The sequence below is a fragment of the Clinocottus analis genome, unplaced genomic scaffold, assembly GCF_023055335.1.
Source record: "Clinocottus analis isolate CAN_PGR_092001 unplaced genomic scaffold, fCliAna1.0.p SCAF_3, whole genome shotgun sequence".
Taxonomy (NCBI): domain Eukaryota; kingdom Metazoa; phylum Chordata; class Actinopteri; order Perciformes; family Cottidae; genus Clinocottus; species Clinocottus analis.
In genome coordinates this window covers 19,247,702-19,271,970 of record NW_027176042.1, presented here as the reverse complement: position 1 = coordinate 19,271,970, position 24,269 = coordinate 19,247,702, and the positions used below count along the sequence as shown (strand labels likewise).

At 38.4% G+C, this 24,269-nt stretch overlaps 3 protein-coding genes across 3 annotated transcripts; all 3 read right to left on the bottom strand.

Moving 5' to 3' along the window:
- Positions 1-421: 421 nt before the first annotated feature.
- Positions 422-12,203, bottom strand: gls2b (glutaminase 2b (liver, mitochondrial)). The gene is made up of 18 exons (XM_068594654.1): positions 11,896-12,203; positions 11,155-11,254; positions 10,948-11,069; positions 9,294-9,423; positions 8,964-9,043; positions 8,105-8,268; positions 7,329-7,387; positions 6,486-6,518; positions 6,315-6,373; positions 6,093-6,159; positions 5,337-5,387; positions 5,020-5,196; positions 4,752-4,883; positions 4,122-4,214; positions 3,972-4,033; positions 3,509-3,585; positions 1,781-1,844; positions 422-1,376 (listed from the first exon to the last, which is right to left on the bottom strand). The coding sequence occupies exons 1-18, from the start codon at positions 12,066-12,068 to the stop codon at positions 1,220-1,222; spliced, it is 1,800 nt and encodes a 599-aa protein (XP_068450755.1). The 5' UTR covers positions 12,069-12,203; the 3' UTR covers positions 422-1,219.
- Positions 12,204-13,862: 1,659 nt separating this feature from the next.
- Positions 13,863-17,168, bottom strand: rdh5 (retinol dehydrogenase 5 (11-cis/9-cis)). Its single transcript, XM_068594311.1, has 5 exons — positions 17,109-17,168; positions 16,646-16,968; positions 16,285-16,543; positions 15,565-15,728; positions 13,863-14,334 (listed from the first exon to the last, which is right to left on the bottom strand). Exons 1-5 carry the CDS (start codon positions 17,138-17,140, stop codon positions 14,114-14,116), a joined length of 999 nt encoding a protein of 332 aa, XP_068450412.1. The 5' UTR covers positions 17,141-17,168; the 3' UTR covers positions 13,863-14,113.
- Positions 17,169-20,288: 3,120 nt separating this feature from the next.
- On the bottom strand, positions 20,289-23,736 carry bloc1s1 (biogenesis of lysosomal organelles complex-1, subunit 1). Its single transcript, XM_068593376.1, has 4 exons — positions 23,410-23,736; positions 23,212-23,284; positions 22,001-22,133; positions 20,289-21,324 (listed from the first exon to the last, which is right to left on the bottom strand). Exons 1-4 carry the CDS (start codon positions 23,468-23,470, stop codon positions 21,214-21,216), a joined length of 378 nt encoding a protein of 125 aa, XP_068449477.1. The 5' UTR covers positions 23,471-23,736; the 3' UTR covers positions 20,289-21,213.
- Between the last annotated feature and the right edge of the window lie 533 nt (positions 23,737-24,269).

Below are 24,269 nucleotides of genomic sequence, written 5' to 3'. Positions count from 1 at the left end.
CACCATGTTCTCCTGCGTCTCATCTTATATCAGTCACAGGTCAGCGAGGGGACAGTTTGTCAACACTGATTAACTCTAATGCCTGTAAATAAAGACGGCTTTAAAAAGTCTTTTAAAATGAGCTGGCCGTGACACTGCATACATTAGTTCTGTTTTTTATAGTCACTTGCTGAATGTCACTAGCTGAATGTCTCGCTGTTTTTGAGTAAATATAATAATTAAAAACACACTTGTATTATTTGCATTTAAAACACTTTAGTACCGACCTCCTCCTGACAATGCCACACCTCTCCTGCTGCTTCTCCATCTTCTTCCTACATTCAGCTGATTGTGTAGTTGCTAAGAACAAATTGCTGACTGTATGAAGCATTGACTACCATAATCAAATAAAATCAAATCAAAATGAAACAATGGGTGGCAGATAAAAAAAAAATGTTTAATGGATGTTTTCAATGTCAAATGATTTCATGTAAATTTCTCTTTGTAATTTCCAAAAGTTGATGAAGAGATACAATGTGCATACATGTTATGAAACTGTGTATAATAATGTATCATTAGGAATCCAGTGCACTTATTTACAGCTGAAGAACATTATAAAAACAATATATCCTACATTGTGTTTATTGGGATCATGTACATATTTGTCTCCCATTTACACATTGTAAAATTTAAGTTTTTACATCCAAACATTTCAATTATTTGTCACATTCAAATGTTTCAACAAGACAATAGAATAGTATAAATAAAAAAAAACTGGAAAAATGTCTTTTTGTAAGTAATGTGAAGCATTGCAAGTATAAATATCTATCAAATCCCTCTTTTACAATACTGAGACCCTCTGCTACATACAGCCCAACAGAAACGTTGTGTTCAGGTTGATGATGTATTCCAGCATTACCGATTTGAAATTAGGCTCGGTCTGTTCCCAGCATACGGTATGGATTACACAAACCCACAAAGGCTTGTATTCTATTGGCTTGTTTTGTTCTTTTTTTCTCTACCCATTGTTTGCATTGTATTTTCGTGTCAAGTTTATTTTCATGCTCTTACCATTTTCCTTATCACCCGCTCATCTTTTCCTTCACTGCAGTTTGAGTCGTTAAATATGTTAACAGTCATCTTTTGGTCTTTCTTTAAAGTCATTTTGGCTGCTACAAATGGACCGACACATTTCAAAACATGACACAACGCTCCGACGCGTTACAGATTGGGCAATACGTCACACTATCCCCTCGATGGTTTTCAGAATCGGGGAATGCTCAGCCTCAGCGTGCTGCGGTTCCTGTTGCCTGCAGACCTGCTGGTAGTCTTTCAGCACCTTCACCACCTCTTCATGTCCGAACTGCAAGGCGTCATCGACCGGGAGGTTCCCCCACCTGCACAGCAATGAGCCCAGAAGATGAGGAGAGGAATCCGCAGATATGTCATGGAGCATTTTCAGCAGTGCACAACAATTCAAGTCACACAGTATGTGGTAGAGACAAGTTCACATGTTCATTCTGAGGATGTATTCGTTCATTCAGTTTTGGTTACGCATCTAGATTCAGGTTACCGGGTACATTGCGTTCTTTTACGTGTTTGTACTAGAGATGTAGTACCTAATGAGATTAAATAGTTTGTTCCTGAATTACAAGAAGAGAATGGCAAGATGCACACCGTCATTCTAATATTTTGGGTTGACAGTTATGGTTGAATGCTCAAGGACTAAATATGGGTTATACGTCATGATCTGAAAACATAAAATAAACAAAGTTGACATATTTGAAGATGCTGTTCTTACCTGTCTTCTACAAATGGATCAACTTTGCACACTTCAGTAAGGAACTTCACCACATCTTTATGACCTGAGCGTGAACACAAAAGATGAGAGTTTATAGTTTCCCATCTGCGAGAATTATCGTAGATGTAGAAAATCTTTTTCTGATTAGAAACAAAACACTTTTTTCACATTGGTGTTAAAAACTAATGCTGGAGCAACACACTCTTTAAAATCATATCGCCCCAAAATGGAAAGATTGGCGTGACAACTTGCGGGTGGAAAAAGCAAAAGGTGCTAAGATTACAAACTCCATGGGAAACTCACAATCCAACTCTGAATCAGATTTAGGAGCGCAGAGCCTTTTTCATTTGCAAGAAAACTGTTATTACTTGTTTCTTATCTCGTAAACAAAAGGACTTGCTTACCAGGCTCTTTTTTTTTTAAAATGTCACCGTTGAACGCTGCAGCGGAGCATTAAATCTGTGCTGTGAATAAACATAGAGCACAACAGACGATAAATAATCGACCATATGGTGCCCTGAGAGGCTCTGTGAGCTGATTCGTTATTGGGTTTGTATAATGTGAGCCAAAAGGTACTGTGCCTCCCAATCTAATCAAATTAAGTGAAAAGTAATTTAGCGCTGATTACAGTTATGAACACACAATGCAAATAAAATACAATTATCATCTAAGCTTAATTTTTTTTGTAGGATAAAAGGTGATGTTGAGTTGTTGTTTCAACACAAAACATATGCAGAGACGATATTTTGTCTCTGCATCGTTGTTGTGGTCCACAGGTCTCGTCCTCCGTCCACATGGACAGGACAAGTGTGGCCTGACAAGCTGACAGCATTTACCAGCATAGTTTATAGTCTCCAGCCAGAGAAAATGTGCCAGATTTAGTGTTTTCTCTAGCTTTATTCACTTAATATCCTAAACTAAAGGCATTGAACAACACACAGAAGGTGTTTTCACTGCTCAGGTTGATGTTCGGTGGAGCTGCGCTGGTTGCCGGTTCGGTTCCTGTCCAACTCGCTCCACCGTCATGTGCAAGTAGGCAACGATAACCTCACAAGATCGAGGCGGCCGCAGAGCATGATGGGAAACTCCTGACTGTTGCCTCATCAAAGAGTTGAATGGCACTTAAGTTTTGTCCAAAATCTCAGTTTTCTGTTTTACAATATTTAACACATGTAGGCTAGTATCATGTTGTGCAATGAAGGGTTGATCTGTTGTGTGATTGCTAATCATAATACAGTTTTTATATATATATATATATATATATATATATATATATATATATATATATATATATATATATATATATATATATATATATATATATATATATATATATATATATATATATATAGATGGTCAGCAAGCTACAAGTAACCTCCAGATGAATCTAACTGGTGTAACTTCCACCACCAAGACGTACACGCCCACATAATGCTCTAATCAGGCAGAATAAGTGAAAGCCCCTGTGTTGGTTTACCATGGGCACACACAGTAGGGCTGAACATATTTAAGTGCTTTATTAATGTTTCATTCACGATTTATTGGAGTTAATCATTTTCTGCTTTTCAATGCAGACCATTGAGAGCTGAGGAAGTATTTTTTTTTTTTTGCCAAGTGGTCAAACAGATTTGCTGCCTGGCTGCTTTACAGTTTGCCTGTGGAAGTGATTTAGTGCTGCTCCTTCACTAAATAACAGAACCGCAGATTAACAGATCATGTGGAGCTCACCCTCTGCTGCAGAAATATGTAGCGCTGTTCGAGAATCGTAGTCTTTCAGGTCCATGTTCATGGATGAGAGAGCAAACCTGAAGGAATGAATAATGATACAGATGTTCACTAAGTCTTTATTTGATACATAAAGGAAACAGAAAATGAATGGGATGAAAATGTGCACACATACTAATAGAAATATAGAACTACAAATACACATTTTGTATTACAGTTCATCAACATGCAAGTACCTATATGATTATTTTCATTTATGCAGACAGATGCATTATCACGAAAGAAATACAGGAATTACCCTTTACATTTGGGAAATATACGGCAATCAGCCTTGAAGCAGTTTACTACCCTGTATGTTTGATATTCATCAAATTTGAGTGTTTTTTGACACCCACGCCTGGTGTTGACATTATGAAGGCCATCTGTTCTGCGGGACAGACGATAATCAAGTTAGCTGGTGACGTACCTTCTCAGGGCTGACACATCCCCACTGTAGGCTGCGAACATCAAATTAAAAACAGACTTGTTCTGCAAATAAAGAGAAAAACAAAATAAACACACAGACACAAAACACATTAAAACACACCAGCGAGAACAAACTGACGAAGCGACGAACCCGGTCATCTCCATCCGGTCTGCGAGGATCCTGCTTCTTTACAAAGTGTCTCAGGTTGTCATAATTGTGGAAATTGAAGAGTGAAACGAGCTCCTGAGGGTGATAAAATACCGTGTGATGGTTAGGGGAGGAAAACGCTGGAGGGCTTCTGTATCATTTCATGGTTTCAGAGAAAGAAAACTATAAAGCAAACAATACACACACTACTTATCAGAACAAGGCTTAGCAGAAAAAACAAACCTCTGAGTTCACCGGAATGATTTTATGTCATCATGCTCTAGTAATCACTATCACAATTTGTTTTCTGTGAGGCAGCTGTAGAGTTTACATCTCGACGATATTGATTGTTTGACCTAAACTTTTTGGATTCTGGTTTTGGTAGAACAAACTTTAATTGGTTTGTCTAACGAAGCATGTTAAAGCCACTTTGTGTAAGATTTAAAATGTTTGGCTCTATTGAGTGGAAACATTAAAAAAAAACAAACACTGCAGCAGACAGCGACAACAAAAAAAGCATGACCTCAAAATGCTGTGATGCTTTAATCCCATAAACATTATGAACATAGTGGCCTTATTTAAGCATCTTCTCCTCTACCCAGAAACAGTCCAAATGCAAAGCCTTTGTCCAACCTGACAGAAGTGAATTCCCCGGACGCTGTTTCCAACTCTGTCCAGAGGAGGAGACCAACACATCACTCCCATGACATTGGGGATCACCAGCAGTATGGCACCGGACACCCCGGATTTGGCCGGCAGGCCCACCTGGGAGATGAGAGATGTGGGATTTGTTTCAGGTCAACAAATGAAAAAGCATTTCCTTCACAGTGATCCCCCTGATTTATGCGTTTATTTATGTTGTGCCAGAGCGCTGGCACACTCACTTACTGCTGTTACTCACATGAAAAGCCATCTGGCCAGAGAAGTCGTACATGCCACACGAGTGCATGAGACTCAAAGTGTTTCGCACCGCCTCAGCACTCAGGACACGCTCGCCCGTGATTGGACAGATCCCTCCGTTGGCCAGAGTGGCAGCCATGACGCTTCCTGATTCACAGGTCACCTCGATGGAGCAAAGCTGAGGCCAAAAGGAGGATTAGTTCATGATTAAAAACTATTGCATCTTTCTCACAACAGCTAAATCAATACAAAGCGCCACAAGAGTATAGATGTAATGATTTTTCGTGAAAAGCTCCGCTCACGGCAGAGCATGTTTACCTGGAAGTAGAAGTCCAGGGAATCGATCATATCTGCTCCCGGAGGAAAACACTGGTGAAGGAAACATTATTATTGTGACTATCTGAAGTATGCCGGCCTAGCATTGTTCAGATGTACTGTGAGAATCAAGAATATTTTGGTCCGGTCGTCGGGTTATCTTTTCATCTGGCTGCTTAAATAGGGTCAAAAGGTCATGGATAATGCCTCTAACATGATGAAGTGGATTCACAGGAGAAGTGAAAGGTCATTGAGAAGAAATCTCAGTTGAGCTCAAAGATCGTTTGTCTAGGAAATTGATAACGTAAGCAAACATGGAAATATGGATGGAAGGTACTATATATATATATATATATATATATATATATATATATATATATATATATATATATATATATATATATGTATATATATATATATATATATATATATATATATATATATAGTACCTTCCATCCATATTTCCATGTTTGCTTACGCTATATATATATATATATATATATATATATATATATATATATATATATATATATATATATATATATATATATATATATATTTCAGTGCATAACAGAAGTATTGGGCTACCCAACAAAACAAAAAACATATATTGGTAGTTTTTACCAGACATCAATGATAGCTGGGTTTTCAAAGTATTCAACAAACAAACAATTAACCGATTTGTCAGCGATAAACATTTTTGGTGAGGCAAATAAAAGGCCTTTCCAATCCCACATATTTCAGTGTCCGGTAACTGACCCTCTTCTCTTTCATGTAGTATCCAATGGCAAAATTTCTGTCGCCCGTTTCTTTTTCTGACTGGAACCTGAGACAGAGAGGCAGAGAGGTCAATACAGAAACATCAATAATGCAATAGAGCAGTGGCCAAGCCATGTGCCCAACACTGTCTTTCAACGCAGGTGTGATGAACAAAGATATATTAACTTTAAACGCCTCAAATCTATTCGACAGTGCACTCACATGGCATTGCTGAATCCAACATATTCCTGGCCAGCCATTTTTTTCACAAACTCCATAACCTGGGCGAACAAAGAAAATATTTTACGAGTACGGCATCATCTCTGACGAATGACACAATCTACCTTTAGTTTCATATTCATGGCGTTAACAGAGAAGAGGCACACTACTTACATAGTCAAACTTCTCTGCCTTATTTGAACGAGGCTGAAAAACAAAGCGAGCGCCATTTGCATGTGTTGATTATAATTGCCACATTCATGAACACTGAACTTGACTGATGACTTCGGTAATACAGTACTCATAACCCTGTGGCGTGAAACAATACATGACTGCACCACTGATTGCATAATTTAGTACCATATTATCAGCGGGTACAGTACAAGAGGAAAGATAGGCAGTGGTCATAAATCACAGAGCTCAGGGAGAGTTCAGGGATTATTTCACAAAACTCGACTAAAGACAAATGTAGAAAATGTAGACCTGTATTTTTTCAGATTAAAATCTGCAAGAAAAGCTTTGAATATGTTAATAAAAAGCAGTCATATGTTGTCAATACAAGAAGAGCTCTCAAAATAGGATTAAAAAAATACAAATATATTGTTTATTACAGTACAGCTGTTTATTATATTCCCCCAGGCTTTGTCATGAAGATCATAACATCAACAGTCTACAGGCTCTGAACGAGAACACTTATTTATAAAACAAAAACAAGATGCATATTTTTCATCGGAATACAGTGTTCTAGTGTCATCTATGTGTCAATAAAGATGAGAGATAATGACAATAACTGACTGCAATTTCTGTGTGCAACAATCAGCTAAACATTTTAGTGAGTTCAAATTATGTGTTATTGTTTTAAATCAAAAACATTCGCTGACATTCATGTGGGGAGTAAATCAAACTGATTTTGGGCAAAATCGAATGCTTGTGTGACTCCAAAGTACAAATAACAGTTTGTAAAATGCTCCGTGTCGATGACTCAACTATCAGGCAGCAGTATGTCCATCTGTTTACCTTGATAAGAGAGCTGATCACTATGGCTCCAGCATTCACCATGGGGTTGTGGGGCTTATCTGGGAGATAAGACACAATGTTAATGAGGGCTTCTATACAAGATGCATAGTAGATCATTATGAAGTTTGATTATTACCGAGAGCCTAGACTGTATATAAGAAGTGGACGTAGTCACTGTGACGACATTCATTTGTGGACTACGGTTTTAATGCCATTTAGTTTTTGCAACCCGAAGTGACACAAGAGGGTGAAGTTAAATACAATCGAAGGCTGATTAAGACATTTTTAGACAACCAAAATCTTAAAATTACCTTTGATGAACTGAAAACACACTGTGAAAGTGTTAAAGATGTAAGACGATAACACGGACAACTCCTAGATAACAGCGTGATAGCGACCTGTCAATCACCTGGTAACTATGCCCTAAAGCGTACCCTGATTTATTGTCTAATTTTCTCTAAATTGGATCAAAATTTACATAATGAACATTATGCTGTATTGAAGAAGACTTGAAACTACTGATTCAGAACATAAACACATGTTTACTGAGGTAATAAATCAAGCGACAAGAAGGATCATTTTCTCATAGGCTTCCATATACTCTGATCTGACCTATTTTTTAAACCAGAAGCGTCGCCCCTTAAAAGGCCAGTAAAGAGGATGCAAGGGTAAGGCACTTTCTCGTTGGCTTCACATTTTTAGACCTGGACGTTGCCACCTGGCTGAAAATCAAACAGGGAAAGGGTCCAATAGGAAAGTGATGAGGCCTGACACACCTTCATCATCAAGCGAGAGCATGTTGAACTTGAGACCACTGGGCTCCATGCCGATGTAACGGTGAACCCTCTCTGTTCCCGCCTCATGGACGGCGATGGCGTACTGCAGAGGCTTCACACAGGACTGCAGGCAGAACGGCTGCTTGGTGTCACCGACTGAGTGCCTGGTGGAAAAAGACGGAATATTTCAACTCTCACTGAACATGAAAACAGATCCACTTTGACAATCCCACCCGGGAGATGTACTACATATCACTCAGGATAGCCACAGTCGTGTGGCTATCCTGAGTAATCCTGAGTAAATGCAGGTCATTTCAAAAGGCACAAATTTGGAAAAGGGCGAACACTACTCCAGACTACTACTTTAAATACACTCAACACTTAAAAAATAAGCTTATTTAAACATACTTTTATTTTCTTCATATTTTATTTTAAAATGCCATTGTTTAGTTTTGAATGATGTCTTATACTATTGCACTGTCGTGTAGTGTATATATTGCTTTGTGTTTATTGTTATGCACCAACCACCAAGTCATGTGCAAATATACTTTGCAATAAAACCGTTCTGATTCCTAATCTTAGAAACAGTAGTCGACAATACAATGTCACCACACGGTCCACTGAGTAATCTGGAGCTTTCAATCATATCACATGGTCGTCCTCAGCATCAGTCAAATCAATCAAAACTTTTAAGCCAGTAAGGATGAGAAGTCATGAAAGTGCTCAGGAAGTAATTTCTAGAATTTTATGAAAACTGTATCGATGAGGATCATGTGATATAGAACAAGCTACAAGCGCCACAAAAGCTACTAAATGGACGTTGTGGCGACGATGTTTTCGTCACCAACAAATCTCGTACCTCTGTCCGTCCACAGTGCAGAAAGACACACCCCACAGATCTGGACTAAACTTAGCGAGTTGGGGGATGTAGTCTGCCACCTAAAGTCAGAAAACATAATAGAAGCACAGTAACAGTTAAATCACACAGTTTAAGATTTGAAATAAAATGTCACAACAATTATTTTTATATTGTACAAGCAGAAAGTCAGAGTGAGTCAATGAGCGTTGTCTAAGGCAGTAGTACCATTCATCTTCAGTACGGCATTCATGCATGCAAATATCTAGAAGGCAATCATACAATTAAATTTCCATTTCTACTCAATAAGAAAAAAAAAAAAAAAAAGCAAACCTTCCCATCACATTGGGATTGAACCGTGTCGTAGATTTTATTTATTTTTCGCGCAAACACGTCAAACTCCGGGATGATGAATTTCTTTCTGAAGGCCTGGATCAGCAGGACGATGTTTCCACCAACACATCTTTAAAAGAAAAAAACAAAAACATAATGCAGAGGCACTCAAGAGCACTCACTGAAAATGAAAATGAAATAGATACTTTTGAATTTAGTGTAACATAGTACGTGTGTGTGTCTGTGTGTGTGTGTGTGTGTGTGTGTGTGTGTGTGTGTGTGTGTGTGTGTGTGTGTGTGTGTGTGTTTGCTGGTGTGAGAGCAGCAGCTGCTAGCTTTCAGTCTAAGCAACAGGCCTTTGCTTTGGCGAACATGCCAGTAAATAATGCTGACATGTCCCGACACACACTAACTACATAACACCAACTGTCACACCTCCAGGTTTTAGTTAATACAGCTAAACACATGTAGTTCCATTTCTGACGACTTTATGCAAACACAAGTTAGCTATAAGTGTACACAGAGGTTTACTGACTTGCTTTGGCTAGTTACATATTAATCAACAAAGAAGACAGGGATAAGTGTTTATGTTAGCTATTATCACCTCTTTGGTAAATACCAGAGATTGGTTGCAGGTACAATAAATCACTCCAAACAAATAATCGGAAATATTTGATTTTCTATGACAGTACTAAGGTGAAATGACTTAATTTGTATGCAAAACCTAAAAAATCTTAAACAAATTCTGCATTGACCGACAATGTATTGTAAAACCTATGTTTGCCCCTTAATGTACATATAGGTCGTTGGGGGCAATGCACTTAAAGTCCACCAAAGACGACAGTCATAAACACTGCCACAGAGTTCAATGTAAACATTTCAGTCATGCCTCACGTTATGAATGTGTCCATGGGGTTGTGTGAATCTGACGTTCTTCACATTGCTGTCAGACTTGTCATACATTTCTTATAATCAGTAATGTGGGAAGAAAGACAAAGACAGAGATAATCATGCAGAGGGACAAATACAACAAATGCTTCATTCGAATGGATTGTGACCGAAGGTCAGACTAAAAATAGTTTGGGCTCATGCCTACACCGGGTAGTGAATGGAAAACAAAACACCATGAGAGAGTCAGTGATAAGACACAAATCCAATCTAAGGGGCGTTGTACTGGAGAAGAGCAACACTCCTGAAAACAGGCAGAAATTTATTGTGGTGTCTCCTGCCAAAAGTGATCTGTTTCATTTTGGAATGTCAGCTTGTTTTTAAAACCAACATGGCTCAGTTAAACATTTGGTTTCAAGACAAAACTCTTCATCTCTGACATCATGACTCTTGTTGCTCATTAAAGTTACCACACGTCTTTGTAGTGAGCTGTGTGCTCCCTCTGCACAGGTGAGTGCACTTAAGTTGCTCTCAATGAAACAACAAGGTCTGTGGTGGATAATACTTTTTTACTGTTTCATTCTAATTATAAATATATTGTTGGTGCATCACCAATTACAAACAGAGCACTACTTTTATTGGGGCAAACCACCACATGTTATTGGGCCCTTTGGGTTGAACTATTCTTTTAAATCTGCATCTGTATATTATGTTCACTGATGGTGAAGTGAGTTGTCTAAATGCCTTTGATTCAGTAATGTCTCACCTGTGGAAAAGATCTCTGTCTATCATCACCTCACTAACAGATTCATTCACAGCCTGGCGAAGCACGTCCATGCAGTCCTTCAGGCGAGGGTCTGACGGGTGAAGGCCGGTTTTCTTCAGGGCCTGCAAACGGCAGAGGACCACAAAACTCAACAGATAGACAGGCGGATGTTTGGTTTGTGAGGTTGTTGGGCCTCCAGCTACTTACTGAGGTAAAGTAGGAAATGGGGACTTGTTCTTTTCCCTCCGTGATGGTGTAGAAAAGCAGGTCTTCCACTCCCGAGCTGTGGGCCTTTGAATGAACATTCCTGATGAAGTGAAGGGCAAACTCTCAAAAGAAAGCAAACATTATTGAATGCTATAGGGTTTTTTTAATTAATTTTTTTACAGCAGACTTTTTTACATGTCATAGCAGGGTGCACAGGGGTAATTGAAAAAAAAGGTATGTAAGCTCTCATTGTACTTATGTGTCACAGTCATTCCAGTGAGCCAACATGCACAATACCAGCCCCCTAGCCCATCTGGGTGAAACTGGGTCATAATTAATGTTATTGATTACACCTGTGTTTGTGCTGCAAATACAAGTTCAAAAGGCTGCTGTGACGTAGACATAGTCAATAAGACATGGCTAAGGAAGACATAGCTGAGATAATGATTTTCAGGACATACAGGTTGTTTTCGTTCTGTTGTTGTTTTTTTTTGACAGATGCACTTGCAGTTTGCGTGCAGGTAAATTTGCTCTCTTTGAAACTCTTTTGGATGCCTCACATTGCTTTAATCGCTCTCACATCAAAGAGCCGATCCCCTATCGATAACTGTCACATGGCCCGACATGACCTCCTCTGAAGTGACTGTTTATATGCAGTATTTCTATATTTTTAATTCTACTACAACAGGCCCAGGTAAATCTGGAAGGGAACTGTTCTTCACCCAGAAACACTTAACTTACGAGTTGACATGGACAAGATTCAGGTGTGTAGTCGGTGGTCTCTGGGACGTCGTTGTGGATTTCGTGGTCAGACAACATGCTGGCTGGATGATGAAAACCTTCTTCGCTGAGTCTGCGTGTTTGACGACCAGCTGGACAGAGCTGGTCATACGCAGCGCTCTCAAACACTGCATTTCTTCCACAAACCCGCTCGGACAGCTCGATATTTCAGGCAAAGGAAACAGTAGATAACACGGTTTGTTTCTGGTTGTTACGAGTTGCTTTCAAGCGAGCGGCTGCTGTCAGGTCACTGACTTGCATATGACAAGCTGAAGTTTCGCTGCCTTCAGGTGTCGTCGGGAATTTTTCGACTCCTGAACTTTTGTTTTCTTTTGCCAAGTAGCTTGTACTGCTTGTAGTGACAAGTGGCATTTACCCAATTAGGTTGCTGTACTTAAACACATTTTTAAGGTAAATGTTCTTAACTTAATTTGAGTATTTCAATCCAGCTAAATTCAGGCACTTTGTACTTCTGTTATACAAATTTCACAGTGAAATTTTACTATTTTTTTAAAAAAATTTTTTTAGTGATTATACATTTAGTTAGGCGACTGACTACTTTGCAGATCCAGATAAATATTCCTAAATATTATCAAAAAATATATTAGGTGTATTATTATTGACTTTGATTATCCCCTTTGTAAAATGTACAAGTGACATGCCAATAGTAAAAAAAAAATTTTTTTAAAAAGTAATGGGTGATGAGTAGGCCTACTTTTACTTTTTGCACTTTAATTATATTATTAGTTTGGCTACGTTTACTTGTAACAGAGTATTTATATACTGTGGCATTGCTAAAAGTAGAATATTTGAGTACTTATTCCACAACTGGTTAAACTAATCATTAATTTGCCTGATATTTAGCTCATTTATGCACTTCGATGTAGAAAAAGTAGCTCTGTAACACTTGACTTTAGAACAAATATAACTTCTATCAGACGCATAAGTTAATAATAACAAAACATGATCCAAACAGTATTTTACGAGGGGTACTTGAAAGCAGCAGGGGGTTTGTGAGCTAAATTACAAACGCACCACTTCAAGAGGCAGCTGCCACTTTACTGACAGACCAAGTAGCCAATCAAGGGCTAGAAGTGTATTTTGGTGAGCAGAGGTCCGCCACAAGAACTTAATGGGTGTCAATCAGGATTTGTTACAATATAAATATTCAGTATTTTTAATGCAATTGACCAAACATATCATGGTGCATAACAGTGTTTAGTTATGATGGGGACAAAAAAGAATAACATAACCTCACACCTGTCGCTAATTATGTAAGTCCAAGAAAGTCTTTGACCTGTTGTGTAAGAACACATGGTCAGCTAACAGCTTCTTAGTTTATTATTTAGATTATCACCAGCTGAACCTGTTCAGTACATTCTGTCAATGTGGCTTAACTGATAACTAACTGAACTGATAGCTTAAATGTACTGTCTGAGCAGCAACACAAGTTATCAAGGTGAATGAAATGTTAGTGGCCCAAAATCTATCACGTGTAACAGTACTCAATCAAAATACGTATGTAATTTAAAAGCCTATATATCTGTGTTGGATGAAAACAATCAAGGAGATTGATAATCAGTTCCCAGGTTTCTCCTTTTCTTTTGATAGACAAGCACTCAAACAATTTACCGTTTGGAGAGTAATGCATAATAGTGACAACAAAATGCCTTCTTGTGGGTAGCGCAGCCTTATGTGCATTTCACAAATACCGGTGGAGCTTTGCATATTCAAATCTTTCTGACCTTCAATGTGAGTTTCTGAAAGAGAATACAAACACAACGTTGCATACCATGATTCCTTTTGCATGGTAGACTTTTTTTGCTATTTCTTTTTATTTGTGTATACAATACGCTGATCATCGCAGTTTCTCGATAGTAAAGTTCATTAATATCAATGAACATAAATAACAGTTTCAAAAGGCACAAACGATTATTAAACAGTAATTACACACACACAAAAGAAAACCAAATACTTTTACATGCCAGATTAAGGGCACATAAAGAAAATAGGAGCAACATCAGGTCACTGCATGGCCAATGTAGATAAGGAATACGGGCATTTAGAAAGGGAAAAGATTAATTTATTTAAGTCAACCTTTGCAATGCATAAAAAATGACACAAGATGACATAAAAGCAGCCAATAACTTTGAAGACATTTCCTCAAAATCCTCATTACTTAGACGCTCTTTGACGGGCGAGGCAGCACCAGCTTCAGCCCAATGTCAACTACACAGGAAGGCATGTAAGAGAGGGGGATCCAGATAAGCTTGGCATCCCAGCCGGGGCTGTATCTGGTGCGTGGGTGGGCAGCAGTCAGAGCGTGCTCCATGCAGCCGGTCACCTTGGAGATGTCAGTGTCGCAGACAGCATTCATGATCAAACGCTGGATCTTGATGTCTGAAAATTACACATTTTTTACTTCCCCCTTGAAATGAATATGTATTGTATATTGAGATTTGTGATATATTAAAGTCTTGCACTTGCTAATGTATTTATATAAAAATATATATAAACAAATTCAATGGGACTTCTAACTTTACCTATCATTTTGCAGGTTTATTTGAAATGTGACACCTACATTTTCTAATGTGTGGATATATATATATATATATATATATATATATATATATATATATATATATATATATATATATATATATATATATATACACATTAAACATTGTATATAACATATATAATATAATAATAAAATACATTTTTAAAAACTGAAAAAAACAAACTAAAAAAAAGTTGTATTTACCTGTTTTTTTTTTATCTGGATTATTGCTGTTTATTATTGCTGTTCATGGTTAATTTAAAAAAAAAAAAACCTGTTTTTTTTCGAATTGCCAGCCTCGGGGTTGGTTGCGGCATCGTCGTATTTACATCTATTGTGCACCAGATACACGTAGATACTGACGAGCACCCCTTGACTGACGCATCGCTCTAGGGACTTGTACCGCATTCAGCTAATGCAGCCGTACAGCATACGGAAGTCACCAGAGTGTGTGGGAGGAAACTCAGGAAACCCACCTAGACACGAGGGCTAGTGCAAGCGCCAGACACCGGTTGCGAACCCGGGTCTTAGGTGTGCGGGTGCTAATCCTGGTATCGCCGTCTACCAGTCTAGCCCCCTACACCATCGTGATAGCCAATATTGTAGTTGCATTATGTCCTATTTATCAGTTCCCAGGGGGAACTGACGCGTTTTTTTGTGCCACGTGACCAAGTTTGAAGGGAATTTATGGAGCGTCCATGTCCACCAATACTTTGGACAAGACTGGAAGCGCTTTAATTCATGTTACACACCACTCCCGCCTCCCCCTTCCTATTCCTTATCCTGAAAACACCCTAAAATTACATTTTGTTTACATTTTGTGACTGAAAAAAAAGTAGTATTCAAGTACAGAGAAGATTGCATATTGAGAAACGCCGCTAGAGACATCTTAACGCTGATTGGCCAAGACTCGACGCATCACATCAAAGATGTTCTATTTATGAAGATGATAACATCAATATTTCTCCGCGTCTTTATTTTTGATCTGCTCTGTTATATATCTGTGATTTTTATCACAATCAACAGACAGTGATGCTTACCCTTCAAATAACGATTAGCAATCTACTTACATTTATCAAGGTACTTGTCTCCATAGCTGGCTTGCACTTCCGGGCTGAGCTGGTTCCACAGCCGATGCAGCTCCTTCTCGAGGGGGTCTAGGCTCGTCACCGCGGTCTTGAAAAACCCCGGCTCGATGATGCACACGTTGATCCCAAAGTAGTTAATATCTCTCCTGACAACAGAAATGTAGAAAAGCATATAACACATGACATGTTCAAATATTTATATAGAGTACAAAAGACGTTTGTGACAACCTTTTGAGTAAAGCTTTTATAATATAAATGGGCTTTGTAGTTTGAGCTCAAGAAATGAAAGCACAATAGTTTATCTATTAAATAAACACAGCAAGCCTGCCGGGTCTCATGAGCCCATATCTGTCTGTCTGGAATATGCGGAGGAGGTTTATATTGTGTATTACTGCAATTTGTTGAATGGGATGTGTTTTATTGCTCCAAATTGTCAATCTTGGAGAATAAAAAGAACATGTTAAATATACAAATCTGTCTGCAAACCAAATATCTCTCATGGGACACAATGATGAATGAAGATTAGAACTTGAATGACTATTTGTTCTTATAGCTAGAACATGGTTTTCAAAAAATGAGAGAAAAAGAGGATTATTGAGGATTTGGGGGGAGTTTTTTTGCCTCTCTCCATCAATACCATTAAAGGATAACTGTCTCCACAAAATACTTTCTTTGTGTTTAATAAAGCACACCAGTTGTTACCTGATGCAGTCAGAGAAAGATTCCACTGCAAACTTGGAGATGCAGTATCCACCACCGTTTGCAGCCACCCTGCCCAGCACCGACGCCACGTTCACAATACGGCCCCGAGCCTTTTTGATGAGGGGCAGGAAGATCATTGTCATGGCGATCACTCCGTTCATGTTGACTTTCAGTACGCTGTGGAAATCCTCCACTCTCATCCACTCTGAAGGACCCATGGGTAACGAGCGTCCAGCGTTGTTCACAATACCCCAGAGTCCTAACAACGAGAGTGAAAGACAAAAAGTGGAAAAAAACGCGTCGTTGTGTTGCAGCTCTGCCTTGTGAAACTGGATCAAATAAACGCAGCATCATCCCTCACCTTTATCGCCGACCTCCATCTTGGTCCACTCCATGGCCTTCTGGATGCTGTCCTGATTGGTCACATCCAGAAGGACGGTCTTCAAACAAGGGCCCGCCGCACTCTTCAGGTCGTTGGCTCCCTTTTCCGTGAGACAGCCTGCCAGCACGTGGAAACCTTTACGATCCAGCGTCTTACACAGCAGGTTTCCAAACCCCGTGTCACAGCCGGTCACAAAGACGTACTTTTCAGTGATGTGCTCAATCTCCAGGCTGTCTCTGTACAGCCACACCATAATCCACACCACCACGAAGGTAGCACTGATGTATGACCAAGCATTTTCCCTGAAAGCGAAGCGAGAGGAGGTGAAGGGAGGGTTTTGACTTTGGGAGAATATCCTAGAGGTGTAAGCCCGGAGGATAAAATGTCAGGTGACAGCTGCCAAATGCTGCATGAAACGAAGCGTTGCATTGTTAATTCTTACCCTAAAACGTCATAGACAAACTGCATATCCATGCTGCTTCCAGGATCAGAAGTGTGTTCTTGGTCCCCCAGAAGGCTACGTGCTTGCTAAAAAAAATCAAAGTCAAGCAAATGTTAGCAGGTATTGAAATGGCAAAATGCCACATAAGATTTAACCGCATTGGAAAATAGAAATAGACCGACTTATTTCAAAAATCCTCATAACCAAAATCCCTACTCTATTTCATCATATTTGAGGGTTTATGGAACTTTTCTGAGAACTTTGGGAAACAATGAGTTTGTTCACAGAGGGCCTTGAAATATTGAACTGCTCTGGGCACATGAGTACTCTTTGGATAATACTCTTATGGAAGAAAGAAAGGTATTTGTGAGGGAGGGGGACTCAAGGAGGGATGGGTGCATTGTTTTGAGGCATAAATTACATGCCTGTGACGGAGCTGCTTATGTTCCTCATTAGCTGAAAACCAATTAGTTCCCTAGTGGGAAAAGGATTCCTCTATGGCCTATTTTATACCCCAAAAAAAAGAAAAAATTTCCTGCAGACTTAAATAGCTTAGTTTCTATACTGTTTATGTTGGCTGAAAAACATTACGTAAAACACAATCGACCCTGTAAAATTATACCGAAGTTTAAGCATATTAAATTTAGTTTCTCAAAACAAGTAGACTAAATTTATATTCCCAAAAATACACCAGAATGCCACAAATATGTATAAATGAATATAATTTGATCAGGTAAAAGTACCCAAACTTACAACCTCAATTACTGCTTACTTAATTAAGCTTTCTTTATTAACATGTAAACTAATTGTTTCATAGATTAAATGCAACAGACAATTGTGATCATTGACAATATTACAGAGTCTTATCAGTAGGGAAAATAACAATTAGAGTTCACAAGAATGAGAAACTACTTTGTTTTAATTCAATGGTGAGAGGATTATATAAAAAACTATATTATCCTACCTTTCTTCTTTTTGAGAAGTGATGGATCTCCCCTCGTTATCCGTCCTCCTCGCTTTCCCTTTCAGGTTATTCTTCTGGGTAAACTCAGGGAGTCTGGTCAGAGAGAGGCTTTATCCCTTTGGTTTATCCCTTCAGACAAGTCCGCAATTGTAATCCCCAATCCGTAACCGTTGGGTCTTTGCATGCGTGCGTGAGTTTAAGAAAGAAAAAAGTGGTGGGAATTACAGCAAACATCAGAACTTTGTGAACACAATATGAACTCGGATATAATTTCACTTTTTAATTTCTTCGGTAACTTCTCGCAATACATGATCTTTTTTTTTTTTTTAAATTTCATCAGCTTCTTTTAAGTATTCAACATGAAATCTTACATGTTCCTTTTTTTTAGAAGCGTTCTCAGTGTATACCATATAAGTACTTTACGTTTTAAGAGTGTTAAAACAAACTTAGAATAAGCCTGCATGTTAAAGCCTCGTGCACCTTCAAAAAAACCTGTTTAATCTCTTTGGCCTCCCTCGTTCACTGAGCCGTTATATCAGTTTTAAAGCTGAAACAATATGTGCAGTATTCTCTCTAACTGTACTCCCTGATGCATGTTCTGAGACTGGTCAGCTCGTAATGCAGAAATGTTGAACGTTAACAAGAAGTAGCTTTTGTACTATTGTGGCACGTCAATGTATATATTCAACAAAACCCTGATGCAATTGCCGTGTGTAAATGTCACTTGCTTCACAAAAGCACCCTCCATGAAAAAAAACAACAACTTTAGACTTGCTCGAAGGATATTTGTCAAAATGGTGCCTGAATTAAAGATCTGTATATACTTACACTATGACCATGAGCTCAAGATGAAGGATCAGCAATTGGATCTTGCCACTAGTTTTCTATTTTATTATATTATGCAGTGAAATTAGTGCAATCGTGAACACGGCTGCAATTACATGTCAGCCACGTGCGTCGTGACAAAACTTTCATTCATAATCCAGCCGAGCACATATTTATCCATTTATTGTATTTAATACCTTGAATGTCTAATTTTACTACTTTATCATTTTACCTGGTTTTCATAAAGACCACCAAAAAGCCATCAACCAAACTCCTATCCTTCACTCAGAAGTCCTTCACGGTTATAAAGTATCAAACATGTGTTAAAGTCTGAGAGTCCTAATTCAAACGTACAACTTCATGAGAACTCTTACATTTCTGGTACTTGTTTAGTGAACAGTTCATCTTTTCCTGATCGCTACCAATACAGATTCTGACTGGTTTTTGAGCCACCTGCTCAAATGTACCGTTTGGGGTTCTTCATGCTATTTTTTCCCTATGTTCAAATGGTCGTATGAACCCAAAATGAGTTATAATACTTGTGTAATTTCATATAATATTTTTCAGATTATTTTTTTTTAAATTATTATTATTGTTTATAACATCCAGCATGATTATGAGCAAGATTTGCCAAAAATCCCTATTGAGTGTTTCCTGAGTTTTTCCAACTCAATGGTTCAGGGCCTTAACAACATCCCACATACTAACAACACACCTTTTTGGAAAGGTTAGGACCTGTGGAATCTGAATACGCTAAGATCCATGCAAAACAAAGCTTTGACGTATTGGGAAGGTGTTCTAGTAAAAGAAAACGTGTTGTTCGGTCAAAAAATAGAAAAGTTACTTGTTCTGGAGGAAAACATTGTTGGATTTTTGCGTGCTACAGCATTAAATCTTCAGAAGCTTCTGCTGGTGCTCTATGACCCGGAAGCAGAAACATCCGACATTCAGTGAAGCCTCTGCCTTCCAAATAGTCTGCCGGCCAAAAAACAAAGCTGCGGCCGTTTTGTGACTTTACAGGTACTAATAGATTTATAAGGATATTGCTTTGTTAGATTCCTACAAGCCTTACGGTTACGTGGATGTGTGAAATCCAACTTTGTTGAGGGGTACTTAACAGGAGTTTAGTGAACCGTTACGTCGCTGCAGCAAGTTCATGGAGTTCAATTTAACGGTTCAATTTAACAGTTACTTTAATTGTTTTAACTATATGTATATTCTCACAAAGGTTAGAGTATTGTAGCACTTTAAATGAGGTTAATACATGTTGTGGTTGCAGAGATAATTAAGTTCATGTTTAAAAAAATAAATTAAAAACAGAAAAAGTTTTCTCGAAAATTAGCCGTGGGGGGCCACAGGTGACAAACCGTTAAAATCTATAAGAACACCAGTGCATTGTTTAACTTTATTAAAAAAAAATTTACACTGTTAAATGGGAACAAAGGTTAAAGTGAAGTTATCTGACAAGAAGAGTGAATCCCTGGACATACAATAGATGTGTAATACATTAAATACACACAATTTAAGTATCAGGTGCTGAGAAGAAGGCTTCCTATAAAACACTTCTAGGAGATACGACAGACAATGAGGCAGATGGCAATTTGTCTTTGCCTGTTAAACATAGTTTTTTGCAATTACAAATACATAAAAACTGGTTATTGTGTCATAATTATTGAATCCCCTGACTCATGTAGCCAATTTATTGACCAGGTATACTAAATCATAAGCAGATTGGCTGCATTACATGTTCAAAAGTAAAATAGACAGATCTTTCAACAAAAAGGCCTGAAAGCCGGTGTGTGTTTGCTAAACCATGCCATTGAAATATGATTATGATAATTATTAAGTCAGCTGCACCCACAATACACCTGTAACCAATTAGAGCACTTAAAAATCTGATCTTGAACACTATAAATAGGATTTATATTTCCTCTTTGGCTTGCACAACAATGGAGGCCAATTTCAGAGAGAGTTAGAGGAAGTATTTTCAATATTATTTTAGTTTTGAAATACAGTTATGTTCAAAGAAATTGTGTTCGATGTGGAAAGTCTTATTTATATAGTTTTGAGTGAAATGTTTGCTATTGTAGGATATATATGATTTTGTGTATGTTTTCTGTTTTTGTATGGTTAGTTATGACAAAGTGGGCCTTAGTTTCAAAAATTGTGAACCTAGATTTTATATGTGACACCTTCAAAAATCCATAGTGACAAAGCACATTGTTCGGACAAGCAAAGTCAATGCTGCTTGCATCTTCGCTGATACGAGTGTTTCCAGTGTGTTTAGGTTCAGCTGTAAACATCCCACCATGACGTTTATGAGGAAGCAGACTGTAGTTGTCCCTTGTGTACGTACTCCAGAGCTGTGGAAATGGTCCTCATGTCCATCTCAATACTGCGAGCCCAGTTCTCCACATCCCCAATTTCCTGTTCAAATGAGAGTATAGAAACAGAATGGCTATCATTATTGTATGGCGATCAGTCTTACCTCGGACCAGCAACATCAAACTTCTACAGACTGCCCTCTGCCCCCGTCTCCTCTGTGAGGATCACAGATCAGCTGGATAACGTCAGAGGGAGTGGAAACCCATTCATGAATTGCTTTTACCAGCTGTCAAATCCGCTCAGATCTAGGACCTGGGTCAAGACCCTTGAATTAAACTAATCTGCCATTAGTAATCCTGAAGAAGAAAATGTAAGTTTTGTTGCATCACTGTTTGCAATAAGACCCTTTTTGTAGCATTATTCGTTGTATATGAACAAAATGCACATGTGATAAGACATTAGATATGGTTATTTCTGCATTAAACAATACTTGTGATATTAACACTGAGTCGTAGTACTTAGTATAACATAAGATGGTCACACAAACAGAGTGCTGAACCAACTCCTAATACATCAAACATTTGACTTAAATTTGATACTGACTGCCGGTGTTTCCATTCGGTGTATGATATGTTGGACCTCATATCGTTTACAGAATCCTACTTTGCAAATTGCCATAAAATGTAAGGGCCTTACTGATTAACAGCTGTAAACTTCAAAATGGTAGAGGTTGAACAAAGTTGATATTGTATACAAGCTCACGGACACAACATCATACCTTTAGGGCCTGATTAAAACCCTCCACCATACAGATCCATTGAGCAGTTTGTTTGGAGAACTGGCTCGCCTGCACTTGGAGAGTCTTCACCTCATGATCGAGCTTACGCTGGTTTACATATGCCTGGGCGACTCTAAAGTTAAACAAGGGGGGGAAAAAAAAGAAAAGGACTACAGTCTCACTTATTCATGAAAATATTGTATTATGTATAAATAGATTGTGGCATGCGGGGATGAATTTGTATTTGATAGTCTCATACATTTCTCCATTTAAACAGTAAACATATTGTATTATTTAAACTAAACTACATCTTACCAAGTCACAAAGGGATTTATGTACATAATCTTTTTCAAAAAATACAACAACAATGGTCTTTGCATCCCACACTTGTTCTGTAATCTGATTGTCTTGGTTGCATCACAACTTTCACAATGTTAACAATCTCAATGTTCTATTTGTGGTTGTGTCACACACTGCTAAGAATGGATAGCTTTATTGTTTAGCTTCAGACAGAGGTGTTTGTAGGTCAGCTTGGCTGAAATCTGTTGAGACAATCGAAACCTGTGACTTTGGGTAACGTGTTTATGACACAGATGTAGTACTTTTGCCTTGTGTTAGGAGCAGGAGCACAGTAGTCATGGATTTAAACTCTCTGTAATTTGATATTCAGTAGCAAATATGGCTAAAAATCATTAGTTAATAAAAAATGAAAAATAAGCTCAAATATTTGCTGTTCCATCTTGTCAAGATTTCGATACTAAAAGGGAAATGGAACAAAACAGCAAAGACATTTAGAGAGCCTGTGGGGCTTTAAGAAATTGTAACAGCCATTTATTTAGTGTATTTTGACATTTTAGAGACCATATGAGTAACATAATGGCCAGATTAATGGATAATAACACAATCATAGGTAAAGCTACCTGTAAAAGCCACTGCAGATGATTTTCAGCTACAGGTCAAACTAAATATAAGGGTTAACTTCCGGTGGGTGTGTTTGTGAATCAGGTGGCAAAAATCTAAAAATCTATTAAAAACGAATATGTTACTGAATTGTGTGCAGTGTACCTTTTACTGGGGGTATCTCACAACTTATCCTACTCCATATCCCAACACTACTCCTCTTTAACTATGAAATACATTAGCAGGATATCTGCCAGACCTCAGGAAACAACAACACAAACAGCGAGGGTGGCGGAGCAGAACTTCCATACCCGACATTAAGGTGGTCCACCAAAGCCTCTGTCAGACAGGTGGCGGCAGAAATAGCTTCACGTCTGCGTCTCTCTGTCCAAGAAAAAAAGATCAACATAGACAAGTAATTTGTGCCAACGGGGCCTTCTGACACACTAAATCCGCTTTGTTTTTAGCATCTCTGAGCAGGATCGCTAACCAGCTAGCCAGTCACTCACCCTGATGCTCCTTCCGCTCATTTTGCTTGGCCTGGTGCTCCTTCAGTAGACGAGACAACATCTTTAGTAGTTGTGGAGAAGAAGTGTTTCTTTTTTCACTGACGTTAGCTGAATACCATGGCTTTTTACAGAGACCGAGATGCTATCTGGTGTTTAGCAACGTTACAACCGCTATCACGGGACAGAGCTCGAGGACGACAGGAGTGGGCGTGCCAAAAACAATGGCCTCTCGCACACCGCCATTTATCATAATCAGTGTGATGTTATTACATTTGCGTTGTTAATTAACGCAAGACATAGTGTAGGGATCTGACCAGATGAGGTTCGTAGGTTAATGGTAGCTCCAGAGTTTAAATGCATGGCGTCAGTCTTTATTTTATAATTTCATTATGAAAATATGTTTTATGGTGACGTCATTATCAGTTGCGACGTCATGTCGTTTTAGCCTTCAAAATAAAAGTGTAAATAACACTATTATTGTCACAAGTACCACTCCTAATGCTAATGCTACTCCTACTATTCCTTATATGATTACTACTACTACGACTGCTACTACTACTACTACTACTACTACTACTACTACTACTACTACTACTACTACTACTACTTCCAACAATGAATAATAATAGCATCACTAGTTATAACAAAACATGTCAATAGAATAACATAATCACACAGCACATCCAGTGGGCAAGAGACACGATTGAAAAAGGACAAAAGTAACAGTCTGTGTCTGTTATTATTGGTGTTATGACCAAGAATAGTGGCGATACATGTTGAACTGTAATCAGCCCCCAGATGTGAAAGTCCATTAAGCATTAATGTAAGTGATACAAGAGACAAATATTGCTCTCAATTTG

Bases quoted from the DNA above. Each gene is read 5' to 3' on its own strand.
- gls2b (XM_068594654.1), bottom strand. From the start codon at position 12,068: ATGCAGTGTTTGAGAGCGCTGCGTATGACCAGCTCTGTCCAGCTGGTC. The intron at 8,269-8,963 runs GTACGAGATTTG...TTTTTCCACCAG, and splicing joins TGCACTGTGGACGGACAGAG to GCACTCAGTCGGTGACACCA. The intron at 7,388-8,104 runs GTGTGTCAGGCC...CTTATCTCCCAG, and splicing joins GCTCTCGCTTGATGATGAAG to ATAAGCCCCACAACCCCATG.
- rdh5 (XM_068594311.1), bottom strand. From the start codon at position 17,140: ATGGATATGCAGTTTGTCTATGACGTTTTAGG. The intron at 16,969-17,108 runs GTAAGAATTAAC...CTTCGCTTTCAG, and splicing joins TTTGTCTATGACGTTTTAGG to GGAAAATGCTTGGTCATACA. The intron at 15,729-16,284 runs GTAACAACTGGT...TTCTGTTGTCAG, and splicing joins TCTTTCTCTGACTGCATCAG to GAGAGATATTAACTACTTTG.
- bloc1s1 (XM_068593376.1), bottom strand. From the start codon at position 23,470: ATGTTGTCTCGTCTACTGAAGGAGCACCAGGCCAAGCAAAATGAGCGG. The intron at 23,285-23,409 runs GTGAGTGACTGG...TTTCTTGGACAG, and splicing joins TGAGCGGAAGGAGCATCAGG to AGAGACGCAGACGTGAAGCT. The intron at 22,134-23,211 runs GTATGGAAGTTC...GTTTAACTTTAG, and splicing joins GTGGACCACCTTAATGTCGG to AGTCGCCCAGGCATATGTAA.